Source organism: Bombus flavifrons, chromosome 3 (genome assembly GCF_040668555.2).
Source record: "Bombus flavifrons isolate JBK064 chromosome 3, iyBomFlav1_principal, whole genome shotgun sequence".
NCBI classification, from domain to species: Eukaryota; Metazoa; Arthropoda; class Insecta; order Hymenoptera; family Apidae; genus Bombus; species Bombus flavifrons.
Window position 1 is genome coordinate 13812041 of NC_138444.1, and position 21968 is coordinate 13834008.

General features: G+C 31.9%; 2 protein-coding genes across 2 annotated transcripts; one reads left to right on the plus strand and one right to left on the minus strand.

Annotated features, from left to right (window-relative positions):
- The first annotated feature begins 1535 nt into the window (after nt 1-1535).
- Nucleotides 1536-19048, plus strand: slf (C-type lectin domain-containing protein slf). Its single transcript, XM_069109239.1, has 4 exons — nt 1536-1644; nt 3806-3941; nt 14452-14631; nt 18060-19048. Exons 2-4 carry the CDS (start codon nt 3806-3808, stop codon nt 18440-18442), a joined length of 699 nt encoding a protein of 232 aa, XP_068965340.1. The 5' UTR covers nt 1536-1644; the 3' UTR covers nt 18443-19048.
- l(2)37Cd (general transcription factor IIIC subunit l(2)37Cd) lies at nt 19025-21645 on the minus strand. Its single transcript, XM_069109238.1, has 7 exons — nt 21471-21645; nt 21205-21378; nt 20545-21109; nt 19881-20456; nt 19595-19803; nt 19341-19524; nt 19025-19272 (listed from the first exon to the last, which is right to left on the minus strand). Exons 1-7 carry the CDS (start codon nt 21612-21614, stop codon nt 19106-19108), a joined length of 2019 nt encoding a protein of 672 aa, XP_068965339.1. The 5' UTR covers nt 21615-21645; the 3' UTR covers nt 19025-19105.
- Between the last annotated feature and the right edge of the window lie 323 nt (nt 21646-21968).

Genomic DNA, 21968 nt, shown 5'->3' on the forward strand with positions numbered 1-21968 from the left:
TAATTTCATGGAAAAAGTACAAAGAAAACTACCGAAAGATGAGTAAAATTTAATGTAATTAGAATAAAATTTTATTATTATTGTATTGGAATAAATTTTCTTTGAGATTGATATTCAACAAAAAAAAATAATCAGATCCAATCAAGGCTAATATGGTTCTATTTTATTATTCATCGCAGTGATGTTAAATAAAAGGAGAAACCTATATATATATAGCTATGTTAAAGTCATTTTAGAAATTTCAATTGTAAAGTAAAGAAAATTTAGGAAAATTTACACAATGCTTTTTCCTGAATGGACAAAAAGGTGTGCTATGTTACGTAAATATCCATAAATTGTCAAGTATCCAAATCATCTATTATTCATTGCTTCCTACATGTTTTTTCAACGTTTCAACTTTCTTCGAAACAAATCAAATTCAACTCAGAAACAACTCAAATTCACACCTGAAGCGAAACAAAGAGCAATCTATCGCGTATTTTTCACGGATAATATGACGACTTAAGCGAAAAGGAAAGCTTGCAGGCGATGTTTGCATGTTACATAGAATATTTACGCGAACAAGCGAAAATGCATTTACTTGTAAATGTGATGGAATGCAGGGAAAATACGTTTCTTCTGGGTCGAGAGTCAATTATCGACTCACGCCTAACCATTGGCCAGGAAACCACAGAAATATTAATCTTGTTGTTTGTCCTACTAAATTTTACAATTGTCTAAAATAACCCTAATAACGCATTAAACATTACAATATAAATAAATTTAGAGATATCGAATAAATATTATTTTAGTTGCAACGTTGACTGTCTCAGCAATGTTAATAAAAAGATTATTAACCTTAACTTGTTCATTAAAAAGGTGAGACATAAAGAAATTGGATATTGTCACGTTTTATTCTACATAAATATCATTCTCAAAATTTTGAATTTTAGATAAATAGTATTTTTTGTCCATTTCAGTGATTTATGTGACTAACAAGGATATTAAAGGAAAAAGCATTTTGGAACATAAGATAAAAAGTAGTTTAACATTTTTCATATACATTCTATTAAAATTAATTTCTTCGTGCAGTCTAGCTTTAAATTTATCTACTATTGAAACTACAAATATGATCATAACCAAAAATTTATCTCCAAAATTAATGTATTCTCTCTTACCTGTAACCTGTATCGACATATTCTCTTAACAAATACCATTCAAATAGCTCGTAGAAACTATGCCTTCAGACTTCCGGGTTACACGAATACCAATTACCAATACCGATCCACTCCAACTTACTAACACCAGAAAAACAAAGAAAACATATAGTAACATAAACGTATCTAAAAAGATATTTTTCAATTCTAACCTACCTTCTCAAACAATAAACGCGACGAAAGCACGTGAAAATCACGAAAAACCTAACCCTCGATTATTACGCCAATTATGACTAAGGTCGAGCTAAGAAGAGTCTCGATGGGTCCTTGTAGCCCAGGGTGGGATGAATCTACGAGATGGTGGGGACTATTTCTATATAATCGACGGTGAAGGTGCCTGTCTCTTCATAACCCTATCAGTGAGCACGTTTCTTTAATCGTCGATCTCGTCGTCCATCCCGTTTTAATCCGAGAAATAAACCGGAAAAAGAAAGACAAGTGAGACAAGGTGAGTGTTTCGAAATGATCAGAAAAGGAAAAGAAAAAAAAGTATACGTATACCTGTGCGTGAGCTCGTATCGTTTTATTTTCCTTTCATTTTTTGGAATTCCAGTTCTCACGATTTTTTTAAAGTCATCTACGGAATACCAATCGCAAAGTGCTAAACGAAAGCGGGAAAAAATAAAAATAGAAAAAGTGCAACAAACTGAATATGTAATATATGTATATATGTATGTATGTATATACCTACATCTCGTAGAGTATCGCAGGCTTGAATAATGCACGCTTCTGCGTGACGAATACTACCGATAAATTAATTCAATGAGGATGGTAATGGTTTCGTGTATAGGTTGTAAGTTCTTGTTCGATTGGATTTTTATGGAAGTTGCTTGAAACGTTTGCATAGACAAAAATAAGGCCTTTTTGAATAATAACATTTTAAGTGTTTAATGTTTTTAAAGTAAAATTAAGGTGAAATAAAAATGCAAGATTATTTGATGACATTTAAAAGGAGAAATTCTAAATTTATTGTAGTTAGTAAAACATTAGTAAATTTAAAAGTAACATTTAAGAAAATAAATTTTTATGAATGAATGGAGATTTTTCATTGTATCCAGACTATATAGTCTTCTGGGAAAATGTGATAACGATGAAAATGAAAAAGGTAACAGATCTGATAATTAATATTATTTAGGTAGAAATGAGTATACGGTTGCTTTGTGGTTTACATCTTTGATACAAACAAGAAAGTTTCGTACTTTTTATTTTTTATCCAAAAATTATCAGTGAGTACTATAACATATAATTTATTTATTATTGTTCAATTTAATTTATTATTATATATTAATTTATTATTGTTCTGTTAAATGATAAAGATCACTGATCAAAGTCATTCATAAATAATGATAAAAAGAAAATTTAGTCTCTCTTTAATATTTACTATTAATATTAACATTAATAGTATTAGTACAACAATGAAAAAAAATATAACAGAGTCTTATGATAAGCTAGATATATAAATTAACGAATTATATGCATTTAATTATGCGTCACTTTATTAAAGTCAAAATAATAAACAGAAAGAACTGATATCTAAGAATATCTCTATAAAAATTTAATTTTTTCCTTTATCTAGTTTCTAAATGATCCATCGCAATATGAACTACAAGAATCGTATACAAACTACAGTCTTCAATTCGCTTTTTGCGAATTTTACATCAATTGTGCAATTTCTTTTATCCCCTATTACATAAGAAGATTCTTGCTTCACGCGTTATCTCATTTTTCTTGGAGGAAGCGATGAAGCGACTCTCGACGCGTCGAAAATCATTACGTTCGACCGTACAAGGGAACGTTCGGTCGTTAGCCAGGCTTACAACGAAAAAGTCCCCGCCAATTACCGGATCACTACATGTAACAGTTGGCACGTAAGACAGTGGCGATACTACTATCTATCCGTAAAAAAGTCACGTGCAAAACGTTCGTCTTTCAACAAAATTGGCACTCCCCGAGTGAAACTCTCTTTGTTGACTTATAGAAACTAAACATAGGTATTAATAGGTATATACGGAATCACGACCTTATCTTCGTGTCACTTTTAACCAACAAAACTCTCACCGGTTTTTGGTCACGATGTGAACGACAATTGCATATGTCTACGACAAGGTGTTTTAAAATTATAATTAACTTTCCATCGCTTCGATCCTTCGATCTTATAGGATCATATTGATGCTGGTTGGCTCGAATGCTGAACTGAAAGATGGTGCGATAGATCATCCTGTTGTCATTGATGTATACGAGGATGTTTCTGTCGAAGTAGTATGTAGTATGTGTTAAGAGATTCCGATTTCAATTTGCATAAGAAATTAAAGGGTTTGAATTACTTCATGAAATATGTAATTTTGGAACACTTTTCGTCATTTTGTAATAGATTTCTTTAATCTTTGTCTGTTATGTTATTTATTATTTATATAGATGATATCGTCCCCTTTGTTTCCAAAATTATATTCCAAATTATATCGATTGTAGTATTTTAATTAGCGTCTTCAATGAATAAATTAAAATGAAAGTACAGGTACAATTATATTTCTTAAAAGTAATTTTATAAACAGTGTATATTAATCTTTGTTTAATTTATTATTTTTTTCAATTGTTAATTTGTTTTTCAGATGATGTTGGCGCCGCTGGCCGTGTTATTCTTCGCGGCGTTAGTGTACGCCCAACCAGCAATAAACGAAATTCGGCCACAAAGCAACAGACCAGGAAGATTCCTGTCTCTTCCTGTACCGCAGAAATGTGCAAACCGTGAGTAAATTTTTCGTTTTGAACTTTCGGCTCTCTTTGTAGCTAAAACGCTAGGATCATATTTTTTCTTGATATTTCGTACGAATAAATCTCTTTGAAACTTAGTTTCTAATTATAAGTCAAATTTTAAAATGAAACTACTAAAACATAACGTAAAAGTCAATTTATTCATCAAACAAACTGTAAATGTACTAGAAAAGAATGTGAAAATAAAGAAAAATTCTAAATTCCGAATGATAAGCTAAACAAATTCTTTGGACATCATAAAATTTCATTTTAATTGTATTGATCATTGTCTCAAAGTTTAACATTTCTCATCACGATTTCAAAACATATCCGCGACAATGTTAACGACGGACAAAACACAATCCTCTTCCGTGAATCCGGGGCATTTAGATGCCCCGGCACGTTCTCCGGCAACTAAAAGAAATTGAGGTTAAACCGGCCCGATACATGCCGACAAAACTCTCGCGCAATCTCACGATCGTATATTTTTCAACCTAAAACAGCATTCGTCTATTGTGCAAACATGTGTATATCAGATTATTCTCTTCTGATTATAATACCTGGATAATTAAATTTCTTTTTTTATTTTAACGCTATGTACATCCACCTAAAGGTTAACCTAACCATATTTGTCTACATGTAATTAATACTTGCTTTCATTTGTGATATGAGTATAATACCAATTTACTAATATATTAGACGTATACACACAATACAATAACAGATACTTGTTATTTACATATTTTTATCTTAATTCATTAAAGACGAACGTTACGCTAACACAATATTTCATTTTCAAGCGTGAAAATTTGTGCACCTTTAGATTTTCAAATCATTACTGTACATTAATATTACGTTTATATATTTTTTATTCACTATTTCATTACTTAATCCATAATGGTTTCAGATTATTTATAATCTTTATAAATAATCCTTCATAAAAGTATAGATATCCTAAAAATTCATAAGTTACTGGTCTGTAAAGACTTTCTCATAATTTAGGTACATTTTTCTTATTTGAAATTATTTAGAATCACTTGGACTTTATTCAGACAAGGTCTAGCGCAGGCGAGTCTGTAATTGGTTGGTAACTCGTTAACAGATCGCACAATGCGAGAGTAGCGTTTCGTCTCCTTTCGTTTGCGTTCGATGCACTTTCTCACGGTTAGGATACAAAATCAAGAAACCGGCAGACGTCTCGCAATCGCGCCGCGATAATTAGCGAGAGGACGTGTAACGAAACGAAGTTAAGGGAGAGACACCGATTCGGGGTCAACAAGAGCCGACGCGACGGACTAGTTGCATAATCTTGAACAGGATGTTTCGTCGGCTTTGTTTTGACTAGTTTCCCGCAAATTATTCGTTCAATGCAAAACTGTGTAACATCAGCTACCGGTAATCCGTTTTTTACAATTTATACATTATACTAAATCACTGATGGGAAAAATTTTAGGAAACTTTTATAAATTGCGTGTTTTATATGTAATTATATAGGGTGGTTGGTAACTGGTGGTACAAGCGGAAAGGGGGTGATTCTACGCGAAAAAAGAAGTCGAAAATATAGAATAAAAAATTTTTGTTTTTTTAATTTTTCCATCGAGACAACGATCTACAGTGAGATCCGTTATAACGAGACGCGATAAAGTGCACGCGTACCGAACGAAAATTCAAAGTTGATTTTCTCGAAAACAAAGCCTCAAACGAAAAATTTTTATTCTATATTTTCGACTTCTTTTTTCGCGTAGAATCACTCCCTTTCCGCTTGTACCACCAGTTACCAACCACCCTGTATATTTGTCATAATCTTTTTATGGTTGGAACTTGAGGCCTATCTGCAGATTTTACTCATTGAAATGATCTTTCAATGTCATATAGAAATTTATGTTTTACTGTTCCTAGTAATCTGTTTCAAAGATAACCAGCAGGAACGAAAGTGGAATGTACATCTCGTTTTTTTATCTCGAATGAAAAATCTGTTTGGAGAATATACAATCCACTTTCTCCATCTCAATCTCCATTGCTTATATATATATATACACACATTTACAAGGAGGTTAGCTATATCTCACCAACTGGCAATTTTTATGGGACATAAAATTTGCTACAACTTTTCATCTGTATGATCACTGACACTTGCTCTTGATTGGATGTAACAGATAATGCAAATTATCGAGCCAAAGTATCCATGCATCTATGTATGTATTAACATTTAAATATTGTCAAAGTACGCATATCGGCACCGTGTATATATTTATCGTTATTATGTAAAAATGTTCATTCTTCGTTATATTTTTATTTCTATTCTGTACTAAATGCGAGTTTTTCATTTTTATTTAATTTCCATTTTATTACCATTTTAATACGTCTCGCGACAAGTACAATGTTAAAAACGTCGAGTTACCTTGGTTGATTAAATAACATTTCCAATACACGTTATTTAACATTAGAAATACTTTACTACAAACAGACTAATTTGACGTGTATTGGTTGTTATTATTCCCTTATGATCATATCGATCGAAATTTCGTAGTAATCCTATTTCCACGGTATTTAATCACGTGAAAGGTATCAGTGTCGTAATGTTAGATTATAATAATGTTGGACTGGAATGTTCGATTATCTACAGTTGCATCCACTTTCCAAGTTAGTAACAATAAGAGACTCGAGTCACGTGCTACATCGATGAAATCATCTCGAGCAATAGGTCATTTAGCTGTGAGAATTTAATATTGATTAATAATTAACGAAACTTAACGTTACTTGCTCTTTTTAATAATTCCAAAAATATACAATCTTCAATCAGACATTTTGGCTGATTTGGTAGATTTGATAGTAAACATTTGTAAAGTATGTGGTTAATATAACACGTGTAACACATTTCTTTTTAAAGAAACAAAGCTATTCTCGCAGTGGTTATTGATAACTTTGGATGCTGTATGCGACCATAAATTTTTAATTAAAACAAAAAGTAAAAACAATGTAAACGTATGAAATAATTTTGAAAAGAGAAAAAAAGACATAACACACATAACAATCGTGCCCCTATAAGAAATTGTCATTCTTACAGAATATAACAAATTTTTAATTTATAAGTCTCTGTACATTGCCCTTACAGTGTAAAATGCTCTTTAATCGGACTGGGAATTAAAAGTTGAATCGTTAAACACAACCGAGGAGTCTGATGATTAAAGTGGTTCTTAATCAAAATTATGAAACATTACTGGTCCGCAGCTAACAAATTGTCGTTAAATTATCTTATGACAGTACGGCTGACCAATCAGGTGTCGTAATATTGTAGCTGGTAAGATTGTCCAACTGACAAGCTCACAAAAGGCCGATGCTCTGCCGCTATGAAAATGTCAAGAATTGTTGCGAAACGAAACAACAACATGCCACAGAGATAATTTCACTGTTGCTCGTTATGCCCGCGTATAATGACCGCTCTTTAACGATAGTTCACGTCTTTCTTCACGCTGATCCTGGTTTCCAGTAAAATGTCCAATTCGGTGAATTCACATGGGATATTTCTATTTTTCCTCGTCGATGAAGCTGATTATTTTAAAAGTTGCTCACAAAGATACAAAGTTTCTGTTATTTTACACTTTTCCAAGAAACGAATAACTTTTTTTAATCGCTGTAAATCCTTTTATACAAAAATTTCAAAATTTTAGATATTTCACGAGTAGAAATTTCTTTTCTAGAAAGTTTCCAAATTTTCGATATTGTACGAAAGTTTCCAAATTTTTAATATTCCATGCGTACGTTAATTTTTGATGGTACGTTAGATTTTTATATCGATGCAAATATAACAATTATAAGATTATAAAAATAAAGGAAAGTACTATTTCTATAGAATTATCTTTTATTATGCAAAGTATAACAAAACAGTAACTTTATACATTTACGTAATATTTTCAAGGAGCACAAAAGTTTGACCTTTACTCGACCTTTATTCAACCCCAAATAACAGCGTATCCGATCGAATAAATAATATAGCAGCAAACCATGATAAATTACAATGTCGTATTGCACGCATCGTTTATCAATTTATTTTCGAACAAAGTTACACGTCCGATTGGTTATAGCTGCAGAAGAAGCTGAAGAAAAAGGAAATCTGTTATTCTCTGTCGCTGAACGAATCGAATCTCAAGTAATCTCCACCCATTAAGTCGAATTATGAAGAAAAAGTTTCACCTCCGGCTTGGCTTTCGTTTTCCTCGCACCTTCGATCAAAACAACTTTTATATCCAATGTTCACCACTTATTTATGAGATTCGATTGCGCATAGATTATGAAAATGTTTAATTCATAGTTAACAGTGTGTTGAAATGTTAAATCTAAAATATTAGAAATTTGGATGACAAGTTAATTTCTCACTTAGTGCAATACCTTCTCCATAAATAAATTGAAATTGAAAAATTGCATTTTTACAATTATAAATTTGTTACAAGTACTGTTTTATACATCCTACTTGCATTTTAGTTGATTAACATTTCCAAAATTAATTTTTCAAATCTCCTAACTCTTCCTTCTTCGTTCGTATTTTCTTCACAAAGTCATTTACAAAGAATTGTTATAAGAATATTATACCTTTTTGTGTTGTTTTTGTTTGGAAAAATTCAGTATCCCGAGCCTTTTCTGACCGTGTCAATTTTCTTCTTCTAGAAAAATCGCAAAATTTATTCAATTGTTTCATTAACAACTGTAAAATCATAAATATAAGATATTCGCTATACGCATAAAATCCTTCGTATCGAATTCGTTAAGTACGTTTATTTGAAAACGACGCGTGTCCAACGTGCTTTCTTTTCTCCTTTTCAAGAAATGGCGCGTCACGCTCAAATACGATCCGTAAATATTAACCATTTCATTGGCATAAATTATACGTTTCTGGAAACGTTTAGGTGACTCTGCCGTGAAACACGTGCAGGTCGTGACACGTGAAAGTGAGAGCTTTCCATTCCATTGGAGTTCCTCGTATGTCAAGAACCACTTTAAAAATATTACAAGAAGCCTCTTGCTGTCATTCATATTATTCTTTCGTCATTTTTCTTCTTCTTTTTTTTCTTTTTATAATCCCATGGATAAATATTCCGAAGGAGGCAAATAGCACAGTTAGTCGTGTATAGCTTGTCATGAAATCGTAGATGTTACCGATCGTTTAAATGTTATTTTGAAATAGCTATGTTGAATCGTGTTTGATCTGATGCAATTATTGCGAATTCTAAACGTTACGCAAGATAAAATTCGATACAGACAAACCGTGTACAATGTCGTCTCCTTTATTAAAATTTTATCGCGTTAAAACATATCTTTTAGTATTTTTGAAAATATTATCTTCTTCGTTGCTGTTATCTGATCAAAAAAAAAAAAAAAAATAAAAAAGAAAGAGAAATTAAATAGATACAAGTTTTTACATAGATAAAAGAAAAAAAATACCTGTTTGAAGAGCAACGTAAATCGTATTGGTGTCGAACAAAAGACTTGGCATGCAAATATGATCGATAAGTGATGGCGGAAGTGGGCGTAAAAAATAACAGATTTCTACTGTCCCTCGATTAATAAATTCCGCTTTCTCCGCCCTAAATTGGCTATTTACTTGCGTATGATTGACAACCAAATGATATAAATCTGTTTTCTATTATTAAACGGATAGTCGCATGTACTGCGATGACGATACATATTTTTTAATGTCATTCGTATATTTTACCACTTTAAAGATTTATCAAAAAAAGATATACAAATAGTGAAAAATTTGGGAACCAGATTTCCCTGCCAAATCTTCTGCTTCTTTTAATTATTTTTTTACTCAAACATTTAATTAACGTTCTCATGAAAACCTCACGATGGATATTTTCAATTCTAGACCCCTTAGAATAATATTATTTATTTGTTATTTATTACACACACTTCTCGCCTATTGCCTTAGAACGAAGTTCCGGCTTTACATTTTTCTCTTAATGTATGAACAGTATACTGCTGTAGTATTCTGATTAACTTCACTTGCTATGAAAGATTACGTTCATCAATCATTAGATCTTTCCCAATCTACCATTGCGATTCGCTATTATACGAACTAACATTGTGTTTCAGAGTTATTAACTTTGAACAACTAACGTTCAACTTTACTCAGCAAGACCATTCATTCTCACATACATTTTTACTGTAGAAAGGTCATAATTAATTTTGTGAGTTACCATTCTACTGATGATGGTAATGACGAGGATGTTAATGCATTAAGGTGCTTAGCCTTAGACAATGAATGAAACGTTGTACAAACCGCTTCTTGCGTTTGACTAATGGTCTTTTCAGTACGTAACAAAGGAGACAGAATTCTAAAAATTACATCTTGTATAAGATGTTTGGAAAATAGGCTTATAATATTAAAAATCAGATCAGAAGCGATATTCTGGATTTTTTAAGAAATCCATTTTGAAATAAATAATAAAACCATATATTTACATCTATCTGTATTCATACGCAGTACGTTCGAAAGAACGAAATAATTTGATATACAGGGTGGTTGATAACTGGTGGTACAAGCGGAAAGGGGATGATTCTACGCGAAAAAAGAAGTCGAAAATATAGAATAAAAATTTTTCGTTTGAGGCTTTGTTTTCGAGAAAATCGACTTTGAATTTTCGCTCGGTACGCGTGCACTTTATCGCATCTCGTTATAACGGATCTCACCGTAGATCGTTGTCTCGATTGACGTTATTTTTTTAACTTTAAAAATTTTTAAATTTTTAAATTTTTTATTCTATATTTTCGACTTCTTTTTTCGCGTAGAATCACCCCCTTTCCGCGTATACCACCAGTTACCAACCACCCTGTATAATTCTCCCAACGAAAAAGATATTTTATCATAGAGCCTTTATTACATCAGTTTACGAAAAGCAATTATTAATAACACTGAATAATATTGAATATTATTATCGATAGTAACGAACGAAGACAACAAATTCAAATTACGAATTACGATATTTTATGTAATATATGCAATTCGAAAAGCATATTTTTTACGATCTTATATTCTTAGGAATAGATTCTTTATATATAACTGATGCTGCAGAAACACCGTTAAGTAGACTCGAAAACAACAGAATTGCGCGGACGATTCAAACGATTATCGTCAGAAGTTCCTTGACACAATGGTGAAACGTGCGAGTGTTTCTAAAGGCGCATAAATGTTTAATGAACGGTGATATAACGATCGTTAATTGCGAGTATAGGAGAAAACTGAAGAAGGACGAAGAGGGAGACCAACTTTTTTCTCGTAAACGTCTATCAGATGCAAACACACGATCGTATAAAAACAAGGAAATACAACTTGTGAAATGCACTTTGTTTAATGTCACTTTTGTTTAATCTTTGTTTTATCATCTTTTTGCGGCTGTATACATATGTCGGTGTTAAATATTTATCATCTTATTTGTTGGTATTCTTTCAATTGCTTTAGGCTAAGCAATAAGTTCGTTATCAAAAATTCTGATAATTTAATTCGTTTTATATAGAATGATTTTTAATTTTGTTAGATGACGTATCTACATGTATTCGATAATTACGATGCCAAGTACTTTTATCAGTCTTCTAAAGAAGTTAATCTCGATCAACAAATAATTATTAATAAAATTTGTCTATTCGATCGATATCGATTGATGCAATCGAAATAATTGGAATTTAAACGTGGACACAGAAAAACATGTTGGTAGGCGGAACACTCGTCAAGATGATAGAGATGATAATAAAATGTACAAAGGTGAACGTTTCTTTCGATTGTTCATAGATGAAACAAATTCATTGCCATTGGGAAACTAAAAGGAAGGAAAACTCGAGTTACAAATAGCGGAAATAATTTCTCGAATATTATGAAACCTACAATAGACTTGATCGTATACGATATCGTAATTGTTTTTACGTTCGTTGTTAGCAACATTCATCGCACAACTTAGCGCAAGAAAATCACGTGAAAAAAGGGAAACTCGAGGCAAGATGTCTTTAAAATTCAATATTTCCTTGCTGATTTGCAACTCTCGTTTGAAATTCTACATGTGGTATTTTTAATCTTCTCGCAGTATAACATCAGCTGAATTAAGTTTTCTTTAGAATCGATTCAGATCCGAGCAATACGTTCAAATTATTATATTATGTAAATTAATTCGGTGAAATTCAAAATTTATTAACGATTCGCGTAATACAAGTTTCGTCATCGAAATATTTCAATTAAGTTATACGAAATTCCCTGAAATTACGTAAATACAAATGATACATCTTTCGAACTGTCACGAGATGAGAAAATATTTGAATTTAAAAATATGCTTATTACAAATGGGTGATTCAAAAGGCATCTAATTAACATATCAATTACTCATACTCTGACGCTGGAAATAATTGTCTTCTTTCGTTCGATATAACGTAGACTTAATGAAGAGCTTCTTCTCTTCTTCTTTATAGTAAATAATCCAATATATATAGTAAATATAGTATAGTAAATATAATATAAATATAGTATATAGTAAATAAAATAGTAGTAATTTCACCAAAAAGAAAAGAATACACGAAACATAGAAAGAGCCATCTCTGAAACTGAACAAGAATCTTAAGAACCAAGAAATGCTAAATACTAAATGTTCAAGAATGCGTTCGTTTATAATATAATAATTTTACAAAAACTGCATGATATGGATCAAACTATACATTGCCAGAATACAAAATCTATATTTCTATGAAAAAGCTACACGTTTCGAAAGTTAATCGACAATTAAAAATCCATGTTTCCTACGGTCAAGCAAGAATCTCAGGAACCACGAATTGTTAAATGCCAAATGTTCAAGGATAGCTGCTACGTTTATTCGACTATCCACGTCGGCGTCGCTGAGATCATGATCTCTTTGTAGAAACTTCTTGTCAAAACTCACGACAGCACTTCGACGTTAAGGCAATCGACGTTCTAACAGAGGTATTAGAATCATCGTTCGTTTCTGAAAGGGGAACGCGTCGTAGCCTCGATTCCCAATGTAACAACCGATTGATTCCTGCTTGAGAATCATTCAGAAGAAACTAGCCACATGACATTCACCGTGAGATTTTTCTTTTCCGTGATATGTCAGAAGGAACGTGTAATTTAGTTAATTCTTCTTTTTTTTTTCTTGTCTTTCCCTTTCGTTCTTCTCGTTCAACGGCTATTTTTGCAACAATGAGATTACACAGGATTACACGTCGGTGAAGAGGAGCCGTGTTCGCGCGCATCGATCATGCCTCTCCTTGCAGCATTACAGGCGATGAAACGCGTAGTAAATACGTAATAATACATACGCACTGGTCTATGGTGTGTCTGCAACTTCTGAAATAACAGGTTCTGACATAATCGATTTTAATAGCTAGAATTTAGGATATTAGTGTTGGCAATAATTCGACGAGGTCTAGTGACTTTTTCAGCAACGCTCTTCGACTTTTATAGGTAAATTATAGGATTTTACGTGATATTCAAGATAAACGATGTACTTAAGCGAATGCTTAAATTTCAAAAAAAGAAAGAAAAAATTGCTTTCGAACAAGTTTCCCAGCCCTCTTGCTCTATGCATGTAACACGATTAGCAAAACTTTTCGAGTCGCGAATTATAAATATTCGATGATGATAAATTCCTTCGAAGAACGATGACAGACGTGGTAATAAAATTGATAAAGTTATACATCAAATTTTACAAATTATACGAATTAACTACAGTCGATTTGCTTACCAATAGATGCGATGGCTCGTAAATCTATGGGATAGAAATCCGAATGTAACTCGTCGACACATTAATATTATTAGTTAGTTGGTCATTGTATTGGTGGAAAGCCTTGATTATTATTCGTAGAGATCACGGATTGGTTAATTTGAAAATATTAGAATATCGATGATACTCGAGAAAGAACATAGATGAAATAGGCAACAGCCTGTAATATTACTGTTGAATACGAGCAACCCTTTCGCAATCAGAACGTTAGGCTCTCATAATGAGACGCACGTCGTAAATCGTCGACGAGAGAGGCATTCCTGCATAATCAACGTGTAACGTGAAAAATTGTAAGACCATTGACATTTAACCGGACGATAATCACATTCCCCGATTACAGATCCACGCCGTTTATATACATTATACACGACAAACATAATTGAATATCGTGAACGATTTCCTTTTTTTTTTTCTCTCTTTTTCTGTTTCTTCTCGAAGAAAAATCCGCAACTCTATGTAGTCAAATCTTGATATATCAAACACAACTAACAAAAAGTATGAAGAACATTCTTGGTATCAGTTCATTTCTTTTTCTTCTTTTTGTTTTTCTTGATAAAAGGATCATAACGAAGCGTCAAGATACCGTAAAGTGCTAGAATTTATCGTACGAGATTACCACACTTATGTGTCGCCTGGAAAAATCTGATAAGAATTAATAAAAGCCGATCTCTTCACAAACCTTTGTCTTTCATTCGGGGGATTAATTTTCTATTTCCAATTCGCAGGACCGAGAGAATTCAACTACAGAGGACACAATTATTTCTATAGCGGGCACGTTCCGGCTCACGCAAACCAGAGGGTGGATTGGTTAGACGCTAGGAACATCTGCAGGGAGTACTGCATGGACCTCGTGTCGATGGAAACTCAAGACGAGAACAACTTAATCTTCAGACTCATTCAACAAAGTAAGCGATTTTAATTCTTGAGATGCTTCGCGAGTAGAAGATAATTAAGACAAATTCTTGAAATATTTTATAAAATAAAAGACGCAAGGTAAAGCTTAGAATAAAAAGATGAAGTCAGGTGTTCTAAACTATTCTAAATCATGATAGCTAACGATTATTAAATTAACGGATATTCATGGAAATTCGTACTTTTATAAATAGAATTTAAATAATGAAATCTGGTTGAAAAATCGTTTTACTTGCTAAATATCGCCTTCGAATATTATATTTTAAGTATTTTACGTGTTTATATGCATTTCTGCACCTTCAAATGAGTCTGCAGTTCAATAATTATGTACATATATGTATAGTTATTATATGTACGTTATTATACACTATATACACACCTATATACGTACAATTGAAACGTCGTTAATATTCATACAGAGAAAAGAGAAGGAAGAAACGTTACAAATAAAATAAAAATTCATTTCGAAGCTAAGTTGGAATTTCTTCGTATTCGAGTCGACTTTTCAAAAGATTTCTTTCGCTATGATTCGAGGAAGATCGATTCGCAGAAGAAAAAATTTCTATCGACGTGTACTTGTTTATTCATGAGGAAAAACGAGGTGTTCCATTCAATCAGTTGAATAATCTCGAGGCAACGATTACGAGAATAAAAATGATTCATTAGCGCATGATGCACAGGCACGTTTCGCGAACGACTCACGCGTGAACACGAAACGCGTTTACCTTCTGTTTCGTACGGATTCAATATATATCCTAATTGCATCGCTATTAACTCTTCTCTTCTCTTCTCTTCTCTTCTCTTCTCTTCGGCTTTTTTTCTTTGTTGTCACTCTTTCGCGTGATTTTCATTTCGTAACGTTTCTGATCCTTTCACGCGTATTCGCAGGGACGTAAGGAAGAAGAAGCTGTGCAAAGTTCAAGTATATTACAGTAATTCTCGTATGTCACGTCTGAAACGAAGATAAAATCAAATATATTACGAATAGGTTCGAACTCGATTAGAAAATTTTGAAACCCTCGCGAATACTTTGAAGATACGAAACAATATGTTTGGTCGTGCTAGCTCATCGGCTATTTTCGAAAGAGTCTGCATATGATAGATCGTTTTCCTTTTCAAATCTGTTATATTAAACTGCTATTATCTAGTCACGGAGCAACATTAAAATCAGAAAATCAACAAATAGTACTTACGTTTTCTTTTCTACTACGATCTTCGAACTTTTGTGTGTCAAATAAAATTCTTATATTTTATGTAAACAAAATTTTTAATACTTTGAGAGAAACTTTAGGATAAAGTTCAGGCAAAAGATCACGTACAGCAACAAGGAATTTTTTATACTCTCCTTAAACCTAAGTAACTTGTACATTTTATTTTATTTTAGAGCTAAACGTGTACTTATGTTCTCTCTTGTGATTTTCATATAACGAACTTGCTAATTGATCTATTTTATAGCAGACAATTTTACTTTTCCTTTTGTTTTAGCTACCATCGTTTCGACTTCGTTTATTTTCGCGTTCAGTTAAATCATTTTGACAAAAATGATTAACAATTGCTTGCACGAAATAAATTATAAGATCCAGTAACGAGTTTCAACATAGTTCGCCTTAAAACGGCATGGATGGATTCAAGAAACGAATACCACCGCCAATTACATGAATTTGAGCAATAATCGGTAGTTAAGTTAAACGAGAAGTATACCTAATAATAATCTCATACAACGGTATGTACATAGTTATTAAATTTTACGTGTCGGCAGAAACGCGTAGGAAGGTATAAATCCATTTCTTTAACGTCAGGCTTAGAAAGTTCTACAACCACGGAGATAAAATCGGTACCAAGGAACACAGAAGCAGTCAGGATCGTTTACAATTTATTACCCAGCGTAGCTTTCGTTCTTTAGCCAGCTAGATAGCATAGAAATTTCGAAACAAATGATCCATTGCCGTGAGACGATGCTTCTTCGACTTCGCGTTAAGTGGCTTGTAACATCGCGTCTTCGGCCATAGTGTTTCCTCACGATTGAAGAAAGTGAAAGACTAATCAGTTTTATGGTTACTTATTACAAGAACAATGTCGTGAAAATACATATTTTGATCGAACGGATATTTCACGGAACGAGGACGAGAAGAGTTTATTGGTTATTCAACAAACCATAAAGGCGAATCTTACAATTACGCAATTAATTATTATGTGGACTGAGTATGTTTATGTAAATTCGTGTCTCTTGTGGAGATAATTAAAGAAACAGAATTTAAATAAAGATTTGTATCGTCGACTAAATATTGTAGTAAATATTTTATTCTAGCTATTTTATATATCTTTGTATGTTATATACGTATTCTGGATATTTGTTGTGCTTCAAAGTTTTCTATAAATGCACAAATTAACTTCACCGTAGTTAAAATTATTCTCATTTTTTTTTTTTTTTTGAAACTCTTAAAAAACAAGAACAAAATATTTAAATTTTATAGTAGACATGTTTGTAAAAAAGTATTACAACAATATCATAAAATAATTCCCCCTTTTTTTATTGAATCAAATATTTCGAGAAACAAGAAAGAAGGATCGAAAGAATTTAGTGATCATCTATTAATCTATTAATCTATTAGCTGTGGTCAATTATCCCATCACAGATGAAATATTTGAATCAATAAAAAGATTCATTTAATGCACACACACACACACGCGCGCGCGCGCGCGCGCGTTGAAATTTGTTTGTGGCTCATTTGCATACAACTAATTGCTTTCGCAAGTGCAGATACAATTTCCATTCGTTGTCGAGAAGTTAGAATCTCCGAGTTAACGAGTTAACAACAGAATCTTCAAGGCAAAACGAAGGATCTTTAAGTGGGTTGAGGCTGAGGAATCTCATCTTCTTATATACATACATAGTTGCATCACGGAACGCATCAATCATTTCGACCGCATATGTCTCTTACCACGAAGTAATATGATCTGAAACTCGTCTATGTTAATATTTCTACCGATATTAAAATGCGGTTATTTTTTCGAAGGTTGTCCTTTGGATGAGGAAAACGGAAACCTTTTATAAGTTATGTTGTTTTCTAACCTGTAGAAGATTTAAGCAGAAATTTTGAAAGAAGTGCTTTTTTACAAAAGTCGTAAATCTATGACTAAAATTATAAAATTCTAGAAAAATAATGCAAAATTTTCGATATTTCATTATACTTGGAATATACTTAAACTGAAAATAAAAAAAAGTTCCCAAAATATTATACCATAATTTTCAGTTTTCACAGTATAGATTTCACTTGAATATTAGTTTCCTTCGGGAAAGGATTACAGCTCTTTACCTATCAGAAAAAAACATATACCAGAGAATTGCATAGTCTGTATAATAAAGTTATGTATTAATCATTTCTTTCATAAAAATTAATAAATTATTATTTTTTCATAGACGATGTTCCTTACATCTGGACATCTGGACGTCTCTGCGACTTCAAAGGCTGCGAGAATCGTCGTGATCTTGAACCCAAAGCCCTCTATGGTTGGTTCTGGTCAGCCAACAGAAAGAAGATGGCGCCAACAAATCAAATCCCCGAAGGTTGGTCCTTCAATCCATGGTCTCAAACTGGACACAAGAAGGTCAGACAACCGGACAACGCTGAATTCGACATAAATGGCACCAGTGAGTCTTGCATGTCCATCCTAAACAACGTTTACAAGGATGGAATCAGCTGGCACGATGTGGCTTGCTATCACCAGAAACCATTCGTCTGCGAGGATTCCGAAGAACTTTTGAGCTACGTGGCCAGTACCAATCCCAACATCCGCGTTTAAAGGCCTCGTGAATGAATAATTCGCGTCATCAGCACCTGTTTTATCCGTTTCTCTTGCAGCTTAGACGAAACACGAGTTAAAACAAAAAGGAAACAAATGAAAAATAATCGTTGAACATTTTATTCTATATTATTTATGTGAATTAGCTCCCTATCAGCATTAAAGCATTACCTTTCATTTGGATTGCAAAAAAATGGAATATTTTACATCGAATATAAAATTTATATAAATTTAATTATTTGGATCACAAAGTTTCATATACATATAAATGCTTATATAAATTTGGATATTATTGAGGAACTGTGATCAGGATTTTTCAAAGGCACTTAATTATTTCTTGCAACGTAATACAAAAGTTGTTACACTAATTATATATACATGTTATACATGTATTAAAAATATTTATTAAGCGTTCATGAATATTATTAAAATGTGTCTCGTCGCTGCACTTTTCCTGCACTCATTTTTCAAAAGAAATCAATTATATTTTACATTCTGTTTAATTTGTAATTACAGTATCAGTTAATTAATGATGTAAACATATTTATTAATAGACATTTGGCAGACAGACTCTGTACATTTATGAATAAACTTTATTTGTAGGTATTTATAAAATGCTACTTATTTACCAAATCTTATACATATACAATTATGTAACATAATTTACTCATTTTCTACTGCAATAACATTGGTTTCAAGTTGATCAGATTTTCCCTCACTTTCTTCTGCACTAGAAACAGAATCATTTTTTTTCTTTCTCTGTTTAGCTCTAAGATTATTAAGCTTTAATTTAATTCCAGATTTACGTTTTCGAGGTAAAGATGTAGGATCTGTAAATAAAATATAAAATGTAAAATGTAGTATAAAATTATATACACGAAGAAATATTAATACATACGATCTTCAGGTATGTTCATTTGTTTTCTTAAAACAGCTCGAACTTGTCTGTTAATAATTTCTCTACACTGTGCATCAAAACCTACTGGTAACCAGCCTCTTTTTTCGTCGCACCTAATTCCAGGTAAAGGATCTGGTAACTTTGCTAACATTTCTTGTATTTCATCTACTAGAACATCACAATACTGAAAGAAATTTTGTACTTGAAGTATAGAACCATTAAAAGTTTGTAATAATCAGAAAATTGTAATAAACCTGATAAAACATCTGCTTCGAAGGAGGTACTATTCCTTCTCGATAGATATACACGTCTTCACTTAAATCTTGTTCCTTTTTAGGACTTTGCTCTCGACTAGAAATCACACTTTGTACAATTGTTTTCTGTTTTGCAGCTGATGTTGATTTGTATGGTAATGTATACTCTGAGTAATTTCTTTTACATTTTACAGTAGATCCTAAACCATCTGAATAAAACAAAGTAAGTAAGGCAATTTTTCAGTGTAAATATTATATTAATAACAGCAATACTTAAGATACCTACGCATAGATTTTAATCTGTAATCCAGAGTTTGGTATTTTCTTGCAGAAATATCTTTTCTTGGATCATACCCCAGTTTTACCCACATAATTTTCCATGGACCAGTCACAAAATAATATGCGACTGCTGGTAGTAAAATTTTCAATCGTTCATAAGAAAATTTAGTTTTATATATTATTGCGTTTTTCGACCAAATTGGTCGTTCCTCAAAAATTTGACGGATTTGTTCAAAGTGTATACTCTGAATGAATTTAACTTTCATAGCGGTTTCTATGCCTGTTGGCGGTTTAGAAGGAACTTCTGATGTTGAAAAATAAATGAAATTCGAAAATCCTATCTTTCTCTTTCGACACTTTCCTATTATATTTTCCGGGTATGAATTAACTTCTGTCTTTGGTACATATTGCTGTACTGTATCCATTCTGCTAAACGCAGCTGGTGGCAGGAAGTAAGGTACATCATTCTTTAACCAAGAATAATGTGGTATATTACTGGGGTAAACCTTGTGGTATATACATTCTAACTTTTTCGGATTTTCCTTACTTTGTGTCATAGGTAAATACTGAAAGTCACAAAGACCTGAAAAATATTGTGTTCTTTAATTCTATTTCCGATATATGAAAAAAGTTACATAAATTTGATTTTATCCATTTTAAACCATACATACTTGTAAATCTAAATTCTGTGTCAACTCGACCTAAGATTTGTAATTTTGGCAATGTATAATCGTTATCTTCAGAAAGATCTTCATATTTATTTCGATCAAATGTTGGTGGTATATCCTTTTTGTTCTTTGATATATTTACTTCATTTGTATCTAATGATTGATCCTGTAAATCCTCGTTATTTTCAGAATACACTCTATGAGAAGGACCAGGAACAGGATCATTGGGAGTACTAAAGCTGCAACTTTGTACTTGATCGATTAATTCAGTCATAAGTTGTTCTTGTTGACCTTTATTGTCTCTAGTCTGTGGTAAATTCACTTTATCCACACTATTTTCAGTATTTTCATTGTCACCAATCGAAGAATCATTTACATTCACAGTACTTCTTGATGATTTCCTTTGTTGTTTTGCTTCAGCTTCTTCTGCTTTCTTTACTCTAGATTTTTTAATTCTAATTCTAAGCAGGAAACCATTAGTATTATGTCTATCACCACAAGTCGGTTTACAAAAAATATCGTCTGGTCTAAATCTTAATTCTAACCGTCGATTTGATGTATTTACTGCCTATTAACACACATATAATTAATTAGGGGGATTGTTAATTATTAATTTGATAAATATTACTATCTTATAATCCTTATGAGAAAATAATATAATACCGTAGAAATGCTTTGAATGCCACCTAGTGTTTCTATAGCTTTATCTGGATTAATAACATTTCCAGGATATTTAACACAGATAAACTTTCTGTCAAACCTATGACCTCCAGGAAGAACTGGTCCCACATATTCATTTTCTTGATAATTATCTACATTGTTCTGATTATCTTCTGTCTATATAATTTAAATATATTTAAAAGTATATTAAATATTTATTAATATAAAAGTAGAACAAAAGTAAATATAAAATGTTAATTTAGTCTTACATTGTCATCGTTACTAGCTTCTGGAATGTCACTATAGGAATCATCACTATCAATTTCTTTTTGATAATCATCAATCTTAAAATCTTCATCTTTCCCATCCTGTATTTCTAAGTTCTCACCACTAATACCACTTGATGTACTCATTGTTGCTTTTTTTATATTATCATCCTCAAGTCATAAATGTGTTTCTTCAAAAAACATATCTTACAAATAACATCACGTCAAAACAATATAATAATATAATAATTAATAATATAATAATTATTAAAATATAATAATATAATAATTATTAATAATATAATAATTATATAATAATATTACAATAATATGTAATATAATATAGGTTAGATTTAACCAACGTATTGGTTTGAGGTTAAAATCTTACTGAACACATGAATACTGAAAACAAGGTTACACAAGCTCCATAGACTTTGAAATCTATGATGTACAAAAATATATATTTTATGTAACTTAATTTGAATAATAATATTTTTATAT

Coding starts and splice junctions, on each gene's coding strand:
- slf (XM_069109239.1), top strand. CDS start 3,806: ATGATGTTGGCGCCGCTGGCCGTGTTATTCTTCGCGGCGTTAGTGTAC. Junction 3,942..14,451: donor ACCGCAGAAATGTGCAAACC/GTGAGTAAATTT, acceptor TCCAATTCGCAG/GACCGAGAGAATTCAACTAC. Junction 14,632..18,059: donor CTTCAGACTCATTCAACAAA/GTAAGCGATTTT, acceptor ATTTTTTCATAG/ACGATGTTCCTTACATCTGG.